The sequence below is a fragment of the Rhincodon typus genome, chromosome 14, assembly GCF_021869965.1.
Source record: "Rhincodon typus isolate 14 chromosome 14, sRhiTyp1.1, whole genome shotgun sequence".
Lineage (NCBI taxonomy): Eukaryota > Metazoa > Chordata > Chondrichthyes > Orectolobiformes > Rhincodontidae > Rhincodon > Rhincodon typus.
Window position 1 is genome coordinate 62,633,075 of NC_063345.1, and position 17,846 is coordinate 62,650,920.

Genomic DNA, 17,846 nt, shown 5'->3' on the forward strand with positions numbered 1-17,846 from the left:
GTACTTCATCTTATTTAAAGGTCATCTTTTCTATTAGGTGCTCTGCATTCTGGGCGCACTGCTTTCTCTCTGGAACATTACATCATATGCATTTGATATTTTCAAATCAACCTGCTCAGCGATGTTATGGCACACCTCTGGAGCAGACTGGGACTTGAACCCTGGCCTCCTGGCTCAGAGGTAGTGACACTACCACTGTGCCACAAGAGTCCCTCAACACAATGCAAGTGAAGCTTGATAATAGCGCTGCATTTCGAAGGAGTTGTGAGAGAAGTCAATAATACAATATTAGGGAGGGTGCCTGAACACAGAGACCTGGGAAATGAATAAGAAATTCATGGGGGATGACATGACAAGTTTCTGACAAAAATATGCAAGCTTCATAAATATTGGCACAGATTACAAACATAAATAAGCACTGCTAAACTGTTATAAAACGATGGTTAGGCTTCAGCTGAAATGCTCGGCCGGATATTTTGGAGCTTGCTACAACAAACAAGATGGCTGGTTGGGGGTCAAAGGATCATGTAGGAGGCCACAGAAAAATGGATTCTGATTATATCACCATCAGGAGGATGAGCAGCCATGCATGGTGGTAACCACAAAGTGTAAAATATTGGAAGAGAAAAGCATACTGAGAAGGAAAGGATTGGACAGACGGACTTTCTCAAAGGTGTGCAAAACACCAGCGCCACATCAATTGTATCTTAAGTTTTTAAAAGGAAGTTCGGGAAGAAATTGATGATGGTCTGAGGATCGTTTTCCAATGCTCACTCCAGAGCGGCGAGGTACCGGAGGATGGTAGGTCTGTGAATGTTGCACCATTATTCTGCAAGGGTGTGAGGGATAGGCTAACTAATTATAGGCTGATTAGTCTGACTTTAGTCATGGACAAATTACTCAAATTGACACTGAGACATAGGATTAATAAGTGACAGTCAGCATGGTTTCGCTTAGGGATGTTGTGTCTTACTAACTTACATAGAATGCAGAATGTAGAACATTACAGCACAGGAACAGGCCCTTGAGCGCGCCACCCCCCCGCCCCCACCCCACCATCCCCAATATCTGTGCTGAATGGTGCCATTGTAAACTAATCCATTCTGCCTGTCCATATCCCACTTTTCCCTGCCTGTTGATGTGTTTGTCTAAATGCCTTTTAAACATTGCTATCATCTCTGCTTCTCCCACCTCCCCGGCGAAGCACCTACCACCCTCTCTGTAATAAAAACTTTCCTCGCACATCCCTTTAAACTGTTCTGAGGAAGGGTCACCGGACCCGAAATGTTAACTCTGTTTTCTCCTTCACAGATGCTGCCAGACCTGCTGAGCTTTTCCAGCAATTTTGTTTTTGTCCCTTTAAACTTTCTCCTTCTCACCTCAGACCTTTGCTCCTTAGTATTTAATATTTCCACTCTGAGAATCAGACTCCCAACTATCCACTCTATCCATGCCTCTCATGATTTTACATACTTCTATCAGGTCGCCGCTCAGCCTCCAATGCGCTTGTGAAAACAATCCGTGTTTGTCCGACTTCTCCTTACAGATAATACACCCCAATCTGGACAACATCCTGGTAAATCTCTTTTGTCCCCTCTCCAAAGCCTCCACATCCTTCCTATAATGTGGTGGCAGAGCTGCGCAGAATACTCCAACGTGGCCTAGCTGCAACATGACTAGCCCTCTTATATTCAATGCCCCGACTGATGAATGCAAGCATGCCATATGCCTTCTTTACTACCTTATCCACTTGTGTCGCCACTTTGCTGCCAATTTTCATGTCATCTGCAAATTTAGTAGTCAGACCACCTACATTTTCATCCAAATTATTTAAAAATATATCACAAACAACAAGAGGTCCCAGCACTGATCCTTACAGAATACCACTGATCATAGACCTCCAGTCAGAAAAACACCCTTCCGCAACTACCTCTATCTTCTATGACCAAGCCAATTTTGTATCCAACTTGCCAATTCACCACGAATCCCATGTGACTTAATCTTCTAGACCAGCCTACTATGAGAGACCTTCTCAAAATATTTAATAAAGTCCACGTAGACAACATCCACTGCCCTACACCAACCATCTTCATCACTTCCTCGAAAAACTCAATCAAATTTGTGAGACAAAACCTTCCCTACATAAAGCCTTGCAAATTATCCTGAATAAATCCGTCCCTTTCCAAACGTGAGTAAATTTTGTCCATAAGAATCTTCTCCAATAATTTCCCTACCACTGATGTAAGGCTCATCGGCCTATAATTTCCTGGATTATTCCTGATTCCTTCCTTGAGCGATGGAACAACATTGATGATTATCCAGCTTTCTGGGACCTTGCCTGCAGCTAAAGAAGATACAAAGATCTCTGTCAAGGCTCCAGCTATCTCTTTCCTGGCCTCCCTTAGTATCCTTGGATAGATCCGATCAGGCCCTGGGGACTTATCTACCTCAATGTTTCATGGATTCAGTCACTGAGTCAGTACCCACCAGCTTCTCACATTCATGGTGACCTCTAATCAGGTTCCCTTGGTCTTTAACGATAGCAACTTTGTGACCATCATTGTTTGCTCCGCAGGAATGCAGAGAACTCCCTGAACTGTGGGGTGGATTCCCCTCCAAATGCAACCGCCAAATCCATTGGTAACACCAAAGTGAACTTTAATGAAGAGAGAGAGATTTGGTCCACCAAGACCCTCAGAAGCTTTCTGTTGCGATCATCACACCTCTGACCATTCTGGGTGGTTCGACTGCAATCCTCCCCCAGAAGGACTGCCCGCGGAATTTCTGTTGGTAAACCTGCCCTGTAAATGTGGTGCCCCCTTCTGCATGTGCGGCTCAAGCAACGCGACATCAGAGACTGACCACCCCACCATGTGATCCCAAAGCAAGCTCACGTCGCACATGGTCATGAGTTTTCCGCCACGCAACTGGGTTCAGGCATCCTTCCCATGCCAGATTCCCAATTTCTTCTTGGTTCACCAGCAGTTTCTTGAATGCTAGGGTGAAAAGCGAGTTACTGTGGGCAGCATTACAGGACAAGAGGGATGAAGAAACACTAGACAGAATGCAGAAGAGTTTCACAATTCATTTGGCCCTTCAAGCCAATCATGATTCATTACAATCACGGCTGATCGTCCAACTCAGCCTTGTTCCCACTTTGCCCCCATATCTTTTGATTCTTTTAGCCTCGAGTGCTATGTCCAACAAGGTCTTGAAATCATACAATGTTTTGGTTTTTCTGTGGTCACAGCCAGGGATGAGGGACTTCAGTCTTGTTGGGGCATTGGACAAGCTGAGATTGTTCTCTCTAGAGCAGATTTCCCAAAGGCCCTCTAAATTATGAAGGCTTTAATCCGACAGGAAATATATTTATTGGCCGGAGGTTCAAAACCTGATGATACAGATTTAAACATAATTGATAATGGCCTGGTGAACACTGTGAAAAAGTGCAGTGCTGAAAACTGATTTGGTCATAACTTTCAAAATGATATATATCTGTAAAAGAAGGATTTTCAGGGCTTTGGAGAAAGAGTGATTAGGTAGTTCGCACACAGAACTGGCGCAGATATAATGGAATGACTAGCCTCCATCTGTGTTGTAATAATCTGAAACACTATCTTGAGCACTATATTTTATTGAGTAAAAACATTCAATGTTGAACACTGCATTCTGTTATGGCTGTTTGGGGGAGTTTATTGAGTACAGGTTGACTGCTGTTTGAAGCCACACAAGTGATCAATGTCTCGAAAGTACTCAGGCAAACATGAGAAAATGAAAGGCGACATATGAAAGTAGAAATTTCTTTTCTCCCTAGTGCTTTCTTAATCGCCTCACAATTGCCTTTCATGAAGGATCATTCCTGTCTTGTCAGAACAACAGTGCACAGTTAACAAACAGTGTCTCTCTGGCCTTTCACATCCAAATTCTGTCTTTAGGTATAGTGTAAAATTGAGCCCATCTCTATCTCTTGCAATCATTAGCGTGAATGTTGAAGATCCTGATATTTCAGCCCTCAACACCGAAATTGGTCATACACCTAAACACTGTTTATCATATCATATCCAATATGGATGCCTATTTGTCAAACTAAATACACTTCAGAATAAGTCACTCTATGTTAAGTTGTTGGGATTGATTATGTGGGATTTGCTGCTGAGAAACAACTTTATTTTCCATTCTTACTCGAATGGACAAAAGTGGGAAACGTTTGTGGAGAGAATTCCATGGCCTATCTTGATCAAAAAGCCTGTTGGATGAAACATCAATCTCACAACTGATTGGCTTTCTGGCCTTTTGTTCCGGTTTTCTGCCAGAATTATGAAGTCAGACCCTGAAGTCCTGTCCACCTGGAACTGCTGGCCAATCAGAGGCTGGCATCTCCAGGAGGCCCCTGGCAGAGTCTATGGGTCCTCTTTGTTGGAGCATCTGGAGCGAGACAAACAGATATTGTTCATTGCCAGTTTCTGGAGTCATGCGTTGCAGGGAGATGGGGTCAGGACGTCAAGAAACAAGACAGCTGGGTCAGAGGGGCTGGCTTTCAGAGGCTACCCCTCCTACTTTTGGTCAAATCCCTTGATCTTGCATAAATTAGTATAGATCCAGGGACACTCCCCCAAACTGACAAACTGTCTGCACTGGTTCACCAGTCGATTAGATTCGTCTGACTTGGAGTGAAGTAAATGTTATCAAGGTGAATCAAAGCCCCTAAGTGGTTGTTAATTGACCAGTTAATTCCTTAAATTTCGCTGCAGATTGGGAATGTTTACCCTGCACAGAACCTAGTGAGGTGGAGGGAAGAGGTGAGCATCATCCTGGTGCCATTCGTCCCGATTATCTGCACTTACCATCACCTTCCCCTCCATTACAGCTTGGGAGGGGCAACTTCTGTTCATCGCTTTCTTCCCCTCAACAATGAAAAAGAAACAGTTCTGTATTCCAACTATCATCATGCAGTATATTGCTGCTTAAAGTTTGCTTTTAATAATGTTGGCATGTTTCTTATGATAAGTCTCTTTCAGAATTGTACTAAATATAATTGATCTTCTGACATTTACATCGGAATTTTATGGCTTAAGGGATCAAGAGAGAAACTTTTCATGGTTCACCCCTTAGTGGCCTCTGCTTGATTTTTAATGATTCTGTCAACTATTATCACAAAGCAATTACAGTCCACTTCAAAAACAAATGATGCAGGGGCATTTAGTGGACTTTTGCATTTTTACATGTGAACCTAAATGACAATTGAATCTGAAGCAAACAATACCAGAAATTCCCCATGCTCATTCAGCTTATTAAAGGGCCTTCACAAGAGAAAGCAAGTGAGAACCTGCACAGACAGCTAAGGATGGAGACTGTAAACCTTTGACATAATCCAGCAGACAAAAAGAGAGGAAAAAGGAAAGGGAATGAAGTAGTGAGGACAAAAGAGCTGAATTCAGGAACAAACAACTGGAGATTCAATTCAGCATCTCATCCAAGAAGTAGCACCTCCAACAGTGCAGCACTTCCCCAGCACTGCACTGGAAAGTCAGCTGAGAAAGATTTGCTCAAGTCCGAGAGTGGGACTCAGACACAGCACACTGTGACTGAGAGTGCCACCATTTGAGCTACAGGCTGAAACAACAAGAGAAAAACTGGCTCAGGTGTTATTTATTTCCAACTAATAGAGAAATTAAGTAATTCTGATCATTGAGATGCGAGGACACTTTCATCCTTTAAGCAGTCGAGAATGTGTGAATGTATTTCTATCTGTGAATTCTTGTTTGGGTGGAATTAATTTTGTCGTGAGAAGTTGAGTCCTGAAGACAATATTGCAGGACGAGGTGACGAGGCAGCACAATAATCATCCAATTTTAGGAAAACGTGAGAAGAGACCAGTGTCATTAATTGCAGAACTTGCAGCAATATGTGAAACTGGTCGGGGAATGTTGTATTTGTTTTAATTCAAAGCTTGTCCCAGCAGGAGTAATAGCTTATGGAAATAAGGGAGCTTTATGGAAGGATTAATTTTTCATGTCTAGTCATTATTGCTATGTCTACCGACAGTATTGATTCACTAAGTGAATGTGCAAGAGGCATGTTGTTGCTTTTTGGAGTGTACTTTATATTACTATTGTTCTGGTAAAAAATTGGAGCAATCATATGAAATTCCCTTCAGTATTAATTTTAAATTATAGGCATTAGCCCATTCAAAGTAAAATATTTAATGTCCGCATTTAGAAAACTGGGTACACAACATATACAATGAAATGTTCATTAACCTCATTAATAATAATGTTACTAAACATTTACTTAATGTCACTTCTAAGGGAGACCTCATTTTTATTTCTGCAATTCTCAAGAGTCAGAGGAAAAACATGGACTTATAAATACTTTTCACAATCTCAGCAGAACCAAAATACTTTGCAGCCAGTGAAGCATTTTTGAAGCTTAGTCACTATAGTAATGAATGTAACTGGATAGCAAATTCACACACGGCAAGCTCCCACAAGCAGCAGTGTGAATACGACCAGAGCAATTGATTTAGTAACATTGATGAAGGACAAGTATAAGCCAGGACACCAGGAGAACTTTCTTTTCTTTTGAAAGTGCATCAAGATGCTTATAGTCTAACACACTCTTCCTTGGTATCTCGCAACAATCTCCATTTCTTCTGCTTCAACGGGTTCCTCTTTTACTCAAATGCACAGTTTATTTACTTAAGAAGAATAATTCTGTGTTTTGATAACCCGAATGTGAACCTATGTACAGTTCCAACAGCAGTGTCTGTTCTTGTTCTGTGGCTGTACAGGATAATTGCTAAATGACAAGCACAGCTTCATTTTATTTACTGTTTAAGATGCATCAAGATAACAATTTGATGGCATTAAAGGCATATAAACCTGAGCTATACTCAATTGATTTGACATCTTCCACTATCCCAGTGTGAGTATGTGAATACCAACCACATGAAATGGATGGGATTGTCACAGTGAAGAACTAACAAGCAGTATATTTTTAGGTTCCACAGAAATGTTGCCATTTTACGCAGTTTTGTGATGAATGCAATAATGGACAATTAGCAGCATACTGATTTGGAATTTACGAGCCCCATCCATCTGCTCTCCACCATTTCTTATGTTACAACCGACTGTGTCTCTATGTTAATGTAAAACTGAACTGAGTGTTTAAAAAGAAAAGTTGCTCAATATTGTGCTGTACATGCAGTTTAATCTTCCATTGCCCATATGGAGACATAATATCATTTTGGGAGTTCAGCTGGTTTAGCAGGTCAGCAGTCTGTCTTTTTACTTCTGGAAATTACAGATCCAGCTGGCTACATTAAAGCCCTCTCTCTGGCTGGCTGTAAACAATTTTATCAGTTGCAAGTTTGTTTCCACAGGTTGTTGAAGGCTTGAGTCTAATGCATACAACTGGCATTATATGCAGTAATACCAATTATATTGGGTGCATGAAAACATATACGCAGAGCAGGGGAGGTTTGTTGAAGGTAAATTGTGTTTGACTAACTTGATGGGTTTTTTTTGTTGATATAGTAAGAAAGGCATTGCAGTGGATTTTGTACATATGGACTTTCAAAAGGTGCTAGTAGGAAGGTTGAAGAAGATTTGCATGGAGTTAAACAATAGCTGAGATATGTTGGACCAAATGGCATGTTTCTGTGCTGTTAGATTCAACAGCATTTTCTTTAAGTTAGATGTAACTTTTTTGTGTGCAGAAGCTGATAATGGCTTTAACATAAATTAGTGTTTTCAACTGTCTGAAGTTCAACTGAACTCACATTGAGCATTTTCCCGATTAGTGTTTTTTCCTGAATTACCTCCTTTCACGGAAGATCAGCAAGCCATGCAAAATTTTATATTCAGTGTTCCAGAAACAGATTTATGATGTACTTCCCACCACCTGCATTAGGACAGCCTTTCCCTGGTTAGTGTATATAACACAAAGCATTTCAGCATTCATTGTACTGCAAGAGCGCAGACTTCAAACCATCACCTACTATGATATACTGCACGTTTCAGTAGCAGATTTCACACACGATTTTGAAACAGCCCTACACTGCTTCTCCCCATCTCTTGCGCCGTCTGTATTCCTTACTGCTTTGAAAATTGATATCAGAAAAGGACAGGAGATTTACATCTGATGAGAGGTCTGCAACTGACATGAACATTTTGAAATGAAGACAGTCTCTCTTAACAAGCCAGCAATTATTTTTTTCTTGGGATCTTATCATTTCGTCGTGCAGTTGCCAACTCTGCTTTCATCATATGATGCAGTGGTATCAAGGACTGAGCACTTGGAAGTTCACCTACACACACTATCACACACCGATAACATCGTTGAGGAGAATGCTAATGTGAACTGCTTTGACATGTTAAACACCAATGAATTAATTTCAAACATCAGCTAGAGCCTGCAGAAAGGTATTAAACTAATTAAAAGTGGAAATTATGATAAATCTGCATGCAATATAAGTTATTGAGAATTCCCCACTTTGCTTGCAGCAAAGATCAGAAGATTAACCTTGAATTCTTTGGAATCTGTGCTCATCTTCAACTGGGCAAAGCGACTAACTGAAGATTCAACAAAATGGGATGACTCATTCAATGTTTCACATTAGGAAATTATTATTTATTCACGTCAAAAATGGCACCGAAGGAGCATTTAACAATTCTGCACAAATCACTCACCTGCAGCCTCTTTTAAAACGTGCTCATGACTTGCTAAACTTAACAAGTTGTAAGTCATTGCATGCTGAATGTCTTAACAGATACTGCTAATGGGCGAGCTGCGTCTTTCACCTATACACAGACCAGCTCCATTTGTAAAGCTTGCATCATTCAAACATGTCTAAGTGGTTCAATTACGTCATAGTATGAACTTGTGGAAGGCTGTATGGTCCAATTCATCTCCTGCACACCAAAACAACCAGCACATTCTCCAATATGGCATTGAATGTGGTGAATCCAATATTCTTGCCTTCCCTTCCGAGCTGATCATTCTAAACAATGATGGCTCTTTATAGAAAGGGGCTCTTGTTGCCAACTCTGATAAGTCGTCCCTCTACCCATTTTACCTCATGTTCAAACATTTTCATGCAATGGTCCAGGTTTACTTTTATCAACTGAGTTTTTAAGATTGTGTTTATTTGCGTCATGTTCTCTCTCAGTCTTCTTTTCTTCTCTTCTTTATTCAGAGCTCACTGGTTTGATGTCAGTGCTCTGTCTCCCTATTGTCTGCACCATCTCCATGACTCCCTTTAATCTAATATTGATGGTAAGATGGCCACTTAACGGTCCACTCTACAGTTTGCAACATAAACAGGACATTGCCAATGCCTAATTATACACATGTTTTATATTTTTGGCACAATTTTTTGAAAGAGCAGGATTTTACTCTCATATTTCAGCAACCTTCTGAGGAGAAGCGTGTTACAACATAAGGAGACGGAAAGGACTCCAGATGCTGGAAGGTACAGTCAAAAAATGTTGGAGCTGGAAAAGCACAGCAGACCAGACAGCATCCGAGGACTAGGGAAGTCAACGTTTCGAGTTGGAAAACTTCTTCATAATTTGACTTGGTGAGAAACAGGAGTTGTTTCCTTTTCCCAGTTGCCTCCATTTGATTAATTACATTTTCCAAAGTCCAGCAACGGGAATTAGCAATGGGTTGTTGCTGCAGGGGTTGAGAAAGTGCCCACATTCTGAAAGCTTGGTGGAGGTTGGAGCCTGGAGCCTGGAGCCTGGAGGAGGGGGTGTGGGTAGCGGGAGGAAATATCCACAGTCCTCAAGCTAATACACTCTGCTGTGAATTCTGAATTCAGAACTGGGTTACAGACAAAAACATCTGCAACGGCATGCACAGCTTGTTAAAATGAAGAAGGCAGCCTCAAAACAAAATAACAGTGCATCATTTGTAACTAAATCGCCAATTGTGTAAATGGATCTGACAGTTGCCCAGCAGAGATTTATTGCTGCCTACTGTGGGAGATCACGCCTAGAGAGACTGGCAAAAAACTGCAGAATGTTATACAAATTGTTCAGAGATTTAAGCAAACATCATTCCAAAGCAAACAGGTATCACCTTCTCAGAGCATCAGAACTGACTCCTCTTTCATCCAGCAATGGCTGTTCACTCAAATTAATATGATCAAATATTGGGATTTCTTCAATGCTTGAGTGGTTGAAGTTAAAACTTACATTTTCTGTAGTTCCTGTGATGACATGTAGGCCATCGTAGGTTGACTTGATGTACATACCCTACAATAAGAGCAGACAGACAGAAGGTCAATGAGATGTTGCAACTTTCCCATCCTTAAACATCAGGCAAATCTCTGCTTTTGCAGAAACTGCTGGAAGGTTCAGAAGAGAATGCACTCCCACCTGCAACAAAAACATGCTTTATAGGGGATAATTACTTTTAATCAACCTGTTCGGACATATTATGGGGGAGGTGAGACTTTGAATCGAATAGCCCAAGGGTATAGATTTTTCTGGATTGCTAATCTTGTGACATACCACTATAAAACCAGCCACTTCTGCATCACATGACAAGCAATCATTTCAGAAGTAAGAGAAAAAAAGTCTTTAGCATCTCATAAAAACCATCTGCAAAGCATTCATTTCATTCAAGTAAATTATCTTAAATGCAGGAATTTAAATTACAGAATTAAAATTACAGTGCCCATTAAACAATGCTGTTGACACATGGTGCAATTTTGCATTCCAAAACAACAGCTTATTCTCTTTCATGCAAAGATGCTGACAGCAATAATAATTTAAAGTTCATCAATGTAGGCTCATGGCCTATGGCCTTTGATGACATTTTCTTTTCAAATCTTGCATTCTGCAGTCCAAACATTGGTCGAATACAATACTTTACTGCATTATTTCCAATGTATTGAAAAATTCGAAATATCTCTACAATTAAAAATCCAACACAAGCCAAATGGAGTCATAGAGGTCTGCAGCACGAAAACAGCCCATGCCGCCCAGTTTTCACAATTTAATCTAGTCCCATTTGCCTGTGTTTGGTCCAGATCCCTCCATACCTATCCCATCCATGTACCTGTCTAAATGTTTCTTAAATGACGGAAATTGTACTCTCTTCCACCACTACCTCTGGTAGCTAGCTGTTCCAGAGACTCACCACCCTCTGCGTGAAAAAAGTGTCCCTCTGGACCCTTTCATATCTCTCCCCTCTCACCTTAAACCTATACCCTCCAGTGTTAGACTCCCTTATCATGGGACAAAGCTGTCCTCTTGCTACCTTATCTAGGCCTCTCATGATTTTGTAGACCACCAGTGAGAAACAAGTCCCAGCTTATCCAACCTTTCCTTACAACTCAAACCCTCCAGTCCAGGTAGCATCCCAGTAAATCAACAATAAATGTGTCAGATCTAGTTACAGTTAAGTACAAGAATGCTACCAGCTTTTAAATAAGCCACAGATCTCCAGCACACCAGAAGTAATGCTCAATACATTTGTAGATATGGAGAAGTTTTTTTTATTCTTTCACACGACGAGGGCTTCGCTGACAGCATTTATTATCCATCCCTAATTGCCCAGAAGGCAGTTCAGAGTCAACAACATTGTTGTGGGTCAGGATGGCAGTTTCCTTCCCTAAAGGACATTAGTGAACCAAATGAGTTTTTCCGATAATCGACAATGGGTTCATGGTCATCATTAGATTCTTAATTCTGGATATTTTCTTGAATCCAAATTCCACCATGTGCTGTGGCGGGATTCAAACCCGGGTCCCCAGAATGTTATCTGGGTGTCTGGATTAATAGTCCAGCAATAATACCACTAAGACATTGCCTCCCCTTTTGTGCAAGTGTCTAGGACCCCAGGACATAATCTCAGAACTTTGGGATGGGGTGCCTACTTAAGGCAGAAATGAGGAAGAATTTTTTCTTTCAGAGGATAGTGAATCTGTGGAATTCTCTACCACAGATGGCTGCGGAGGCTGGGTCATTAAGCATATTCAAGGCTGAGATAGGTGGGTATTTAATCAGTGAGGGAATCAAGGGTTATGAGGAAGAGGCAAGAAAGTGGTCAGATCAGACAGAACCCCGTTGAATAGGACTGCAGATTCGAAGGGCTAAATGGCCTCCTTCTGCTCTCACATATAATGATACTATGGTCTTAAGCATACCCCAGCCCTACCACATAACCATTCCACTTCAGCAGTCAGTACATACAGTGCAGTTCCATCTGAAATACATTTTTTTCAACTGAAAATGTAAATCTGACACAGCACAAAAGAAAATCAAGCCCACAGCATCCAAATCCCTCAAAAAAAACGTGGGATAGCACAAAAAGGCCGTTAGAATTCTCAGATAACAAGGTGTAGAGCTGGATGAACACAGCAGGCCAAGCAGCATCAGAGGAGCAGGAAAGCTGATGTTTCGGGCCTAGACCCTTTTAGAATTCTCAACTTGCTTCGATTCCATTATTAAGAATATGACCATATCTATCAACAAAGTCAGTTGCTCACACTTCAGTTACTAATGAGATTAGTTATGCCTTCTCCTCATTTAAGTGCTAAATTGTGTTTGTCTTTAAATCAGTACCTGCGGCTAAGTAGTACTGGATTTGAGGGCATTGAGTCAACTCATAAAAGGTGACCAGTATTCCTCAGCCAAACAGGAAGCAGCGCAGTAAATCTACATCAAAAACAAATCTGAATAACAGTCGTCCACTTATTCATTGATGTCATGATCAATTGTCGCACTGCAGCTTTTCAAATGAATTTTTATAGATATCCAGGGATTTTGGAGGTTGCTTTAACCAAACTATTCAGGCAGGGAACCTGCAGGGTCACACAAGATGTTGTTTTTCAATCCTGCCCAACGTGACTGTTCATTAATACTCAATAAATACAGCAACCTCAGTGTTTACACAACAGGAGGATACAAAGAAAAAATAAATTCTAAATTAGTTATAAATGGGCAACAAATGCTGATCTAGTCAGTGACGTCCACATTCCACAAGAAAATGGGAGATTTTCTAATAAAACAAAAGAATTCTAGGTTGATGGAGTCAATGTGACAAGAGCGGTTGAGATGCAATCAAAGGTCAAGATGGAACTGAAATAAAAAGTAGCATAGCCCCAGAGATTATGTTCCTGATCTTGACAGTGCACACAGCATAGCCTTGTCAACACAGTTTTGAATGGGACACTCGGATTCTCCAATTTGTTTTTTTTTGCCAGGTCTCCCACACAGATGCCAGTCTGACTTACGAGTCTGTTTTCTAGTCAGGTGGAAACAGGACTAGATGTCTCAGCTGCTGGTGGGAGCGCAAAGTTTAACCTAGCCTTGATGGCGAAGGGCCAGGGGCAAAGGTGTGGAAGCTGGGACTGTGTCTTTATTCAAGCTGAAATTAAGAATGTCATGTGATCTGTTCTGTAGTCTGCCTGACAGTGACCCTGGGTAGTTCAATTTATAGATAATCAAGGGAATGTAGGTTGTCTTACTGGGATGAAGGTACAAGATACAAGTTGTATGTTAAGCTGTCCATTTACTTCCAAACCTAAAAGAGAGTTGGATCATCACGGACAACTAATCAGCATCACTGCCTGGATACAAAGCTCAAGTGAATCATGCTGCCATGTTGACAGGTTTCGAGATAGGATGGGTACTGAAGAAGCCATGTAACATGAGGTTACATACTTTTCTAAAACATCACTGAATATGACAGACAGTTTGCCAGGGTCCAAGAAAGATACAGAGCAGCTAAAAGCAAAATGTTTTAGCTCAGCACACCAGAATGCAGATTGCAGTTTGTATCTGGATTGAAAAGACCAGAGTCAAAAGAAGCTAAAATGAAGTTGGATTCACCCAGCCTGTGCTAGAGGGAGGATATCAAATGAATGACAGCTCTGGGGCTGAAAAGAAATGAATACGAATAAATCTCCAGAAGCTCAGAATCATTTTGGACTGATGCTGTGAGAATTAAAGATACTGTACCATATACATTTTTTTTTTGTTCGTGGCTAAAGTAAGAAGGGTTATTCCATTCTCTAATTTCAGGTACTGGTTATCCACAAAATAGTATTTATTCAACAGTGCTTTTAGTCATTTGTTACAGTAAACCATCTTACAACTTTAAACCCTGAGGTGTCACTTTATCAAGGCTTAACTTTTAAAAAGGAATTTGAACCTCCAGTTCTCAGTCTCCATGCAGATCATAATAATCTGATCATATTGAAGACAGTCTTACTTACATCTAGAATCTTAATTGCTGTTTCACAATTCTCCATTTCAAACATTGTGTTGTGATTGCTGTTACAGCGATTCTCACACACTTTTGGTTAGTCAATTAAATCTAGCGCAGTACTTATTGCCAAATCTAATATGTAATGCCAATTTGTAGTTGATGATACGTTGCAGAAAACTAAGCCAGTCAAGAAGTTCATTACCTTGCTGACGTCCAAGTGTGCTGAACCCAATCCAACAGAAAAACCATTCTGCCTTTCCTCAATATGAGTCTAACCTCTATATTATAATACAAGCTACCACTTCACAGTGCCCACCAAAGGCCCCATAGACAATTTCAACTGAAGTCTTAAATCAATTTCAATTTTTGATTGTAATAAAGTGTGTCCTGCCTGTTTACCAATTGTTAAATATTCTTTGATTATTGAAGTGATTGTATCCTTCATTATCAAGTTTATCTCTCCCTTTCCACTCTGTCCTTTATCTTTCCTCTAAATCTTGTAGTACGGCATATGTAGTTCCCAGTTCCAACTGTCTTGTAGTCATGTCACATTAAATGGCTATCACATCATATTAATTATGATTAATTCATGACTGGATAAATTCGATCTGTTCCTTACCATTTTCCATTTTAGTGGAATGAATGGTTATTTGGGCCATATATTCTAACCTGTACTCCTGGATGGTTTCCTATTTCCCTGTCCTAATTTAAATACTTTACATCCTTTAGTTTTCCCTTCAGACACAGTGCCAAAATCACAATTCCTGACCGCTGCTTGTTTTCCAATTGTTAGCTATATTATTTCTTCATCTTCATTCCTCCCCGCTCCCTCCACTTTCCTGCTAAAAGTCCTTGTGATTGGTCTATATATGCTTTCTGCTCAGGCCCTGATCCTCACCCAAATGATGTGTAGGCTATACCAATAATACGGTTCTTCAATACCAATACGAGTGCCAGTGTCTCTACAAAATAGAACCTCTGTTTCTCAAAGCGCTTTCCTCTCAAGTTTGTTTCTCCTGATACCAATTTCTACTCAGCTCAGAAAACAATGCATGATCTATAATGATCGCCAAGCTTCTGATAGTTTCCTACAGACCCTTATTCTTAAGTTTGTATATGTCAAAGAGTCATAGAGATGTACAGCACAGAAACAGACCCTTCGGTCCAACTCGTCCATGCCAACCAGATATCCTAAATAGATCTAGTCCCATTTGTCTGCATTTGGCTCATGTCCCTCCTATTCATGTGCCCATTCAGATGTCATTTAAATATTGTCATTGTACCATCCTCCACTACCTCCTCTGGCAGCTCATTCCAGACGCACATCACCCTCTGCATAAAAAAAAATTGCCTCTTAGGTACCTTTTAAATCTCTCCCCTCTCACCTTAAACCTATGCCTTTGTGGTTTTGGACTGCCCTACCCTGGGTAAAAGACCTTGACTATTCACCCTGTCCATGCACCTCATGATTTTATAAACCTCTATAAGATCAGCCCTCAGCCTCCAATGCTCCAGGGAAAATAGCCCCAGACTAATCAGCGTCTCCCTATAGCACAAACCCTCCAACCCTCGCAACATCCTTGTAAATCTTTTCTGAACCTTTTCAAATTTCACAACATCTTCCCTATAGCAGGGAAATCAGAATTGAATGCAGTATTTCAAAAGTGGCCTAACCAATGTCCTGTACAGCCACAACATGGCCATCCAAATCCTATACTGACCAACAAAGACAAGCATACCAAACTCCTTCTTCACTATCATTTCTATGTGTAACTCCACTTTCAAGGAACTATGAACTTGCACCCCAAGGTCTCTTTGTTCAGCAACACCCCCCCGGGGCCCTACCATTAAGTGTATAAGTTCTGTCTTGATTTGCCTTCCCAAAATGCAGCAACATTTAGGGAACTCACAAAAAATTGCCTGGTGTCAGTGCCATTAATTATGTAAATTAAACTCTATCTGCCATTCCTTGACCCATTTGCCCATCTGATCAAGGTCCCTTTGTACTCTCAGGTAACCATCTTTGTTGCACACTACACCACCAGATTTGGTGTCATCTGCAAACTTACTAACCATGACTTCTTTAATCACTCTCCAAATCATTTATATAAACGACAAAAGGCAGCGAACCCAGTACCAATCCTTGCAGTACACTGCTGGTCACAGGCCTCCAGTCCGAAAAGCAACCCTCCACCACCACCCTCTGTCAATCACCACCTTTGAGTCAATGTTGTATCTAAGTGGCTAGTTCTCCCCATTAACCTTGCTAACTAGTCCACCACGCAGAACCTTATTGAACGCCTTGCTGAAGTCCATATAGAAAACATCCACTGCTCTGCCTTCATCAATCCTCTTCATCACTTCCTCAAAAAATTCATTCAATTTAGTGAGACATGATTTCCCACGCACAAAGCCATGCTGACGATCTCTAATCAGTCCTTGCCTTTCCAAATACATGTAAATCCTGTGCCTCATAATCCCCTCCAACAACTTGCCCACCACTGATGTCAGGCTTACCGGTCTATAGTTCCCTGGTTTTTCATTACCACCTCTCTTAAATAATGGCATTGCAATAGCCAAGCTCCAGTTTTACAGCACCTCACCTGCGGCTATCGATGATACAAATATCTCAGCAAGGGGCCCAGCAATCACTTCCCTAGCTTCCCACAATGTTCTAGGGCACACCTGATCAGGTCCCAGGGATACATCCACCTTTATGGATTTTAAAACATGCAACATCTCCTCCTCTGTAATGTGCAAACTTTTCAAGATTTCACTGTTTGTTTCCCCAAGTTCTCTAGCTTCCACAACCTTCTCCACAGTAAACACTGATACAAAGTACTCATTTATTATCGTTCCTGCATTTCCTGTGGTTCCACAAATAGGCAGCCTTACTGATCTTTAAGGGGCTCCATTCTCTCCGTAGCTACTCTTTTGTCCTAAATGTATTTGTAGACACCCTTTGGATTCTCTTTAACCCTATTTGCCAAAGCTATCTCATGTCCCCTTTTTGCCCACCTGGTTTTCCTCTTAGCTTTCCTCCCACTGCCCTTCTATTCCTCTAGGGATTCACACAATTCCTGCTGTCTATACCTGCCATATGGTTCTTTCTTTTTCTTGGCCAAAGCCTCAATTTCTCTAGTCGTCCAGCATTCCCTATACCTATCAGCCTTGCCCTTCACCCTAACAGGAACATACTGCCTCTGGACTGTTGTTATCTCATTTTTGAAGGCTTCCCATTTTCCGGATGTTCCTTTACTTGTGAATATCCGCCCCCAATCAACTTTTGAAAGTTCTTGCCTAATGCCGTCAAAATTGACCTTCCTCCATGTTATCACTTTAACTTTTTGATCAGGTATATCCTTTCCCATAACTATTTTAAGACAAATAGAATTATGATCACCGGCCCCAAGGTGCTCCCCCACTGACACCTCAGTCACGTGCTCTGGCTTATTTCCCAAGAGTAGATCAGGTTGTGCTCATTCTCTAGTACATGAGTCCACCTACTGAATCAGAAAATTTTCTTATACACACTTAACTAAATTCCATTCCTTCCAAGCCCTTAACATTATGGCAGTCCCAGCCTATGTTTGGAAGGTTAAAATCCCCTACCATTACAACCC

At 41.0% G+C, this 17,846-nt stretch overlaps 1 protein-coding gene across 1 annotated transcript in view; it reads right to left on the reverse strand.

Moving 5' to 3' along the window:
• The window catches only part of si:ch211-26b3.4 (connector enhancer of kinase suppressor of ras 2), a 525,409-nt gene that overhangs the window by 268,102 nt on the left and 239,461 nt on the right, over positions 1-17,846 (reverse strand). Inside the window, exon 7 of the mRNA XM_048604947.1 lies at positions 10,200-10,259. Coding sequence (XP_048460904.1) covers positions 10,200-10,259 — 60 coding nt within the window. The remainder of the gene's footprint in view (positions 1-10,199; positions 10,260-17,846) is intronic.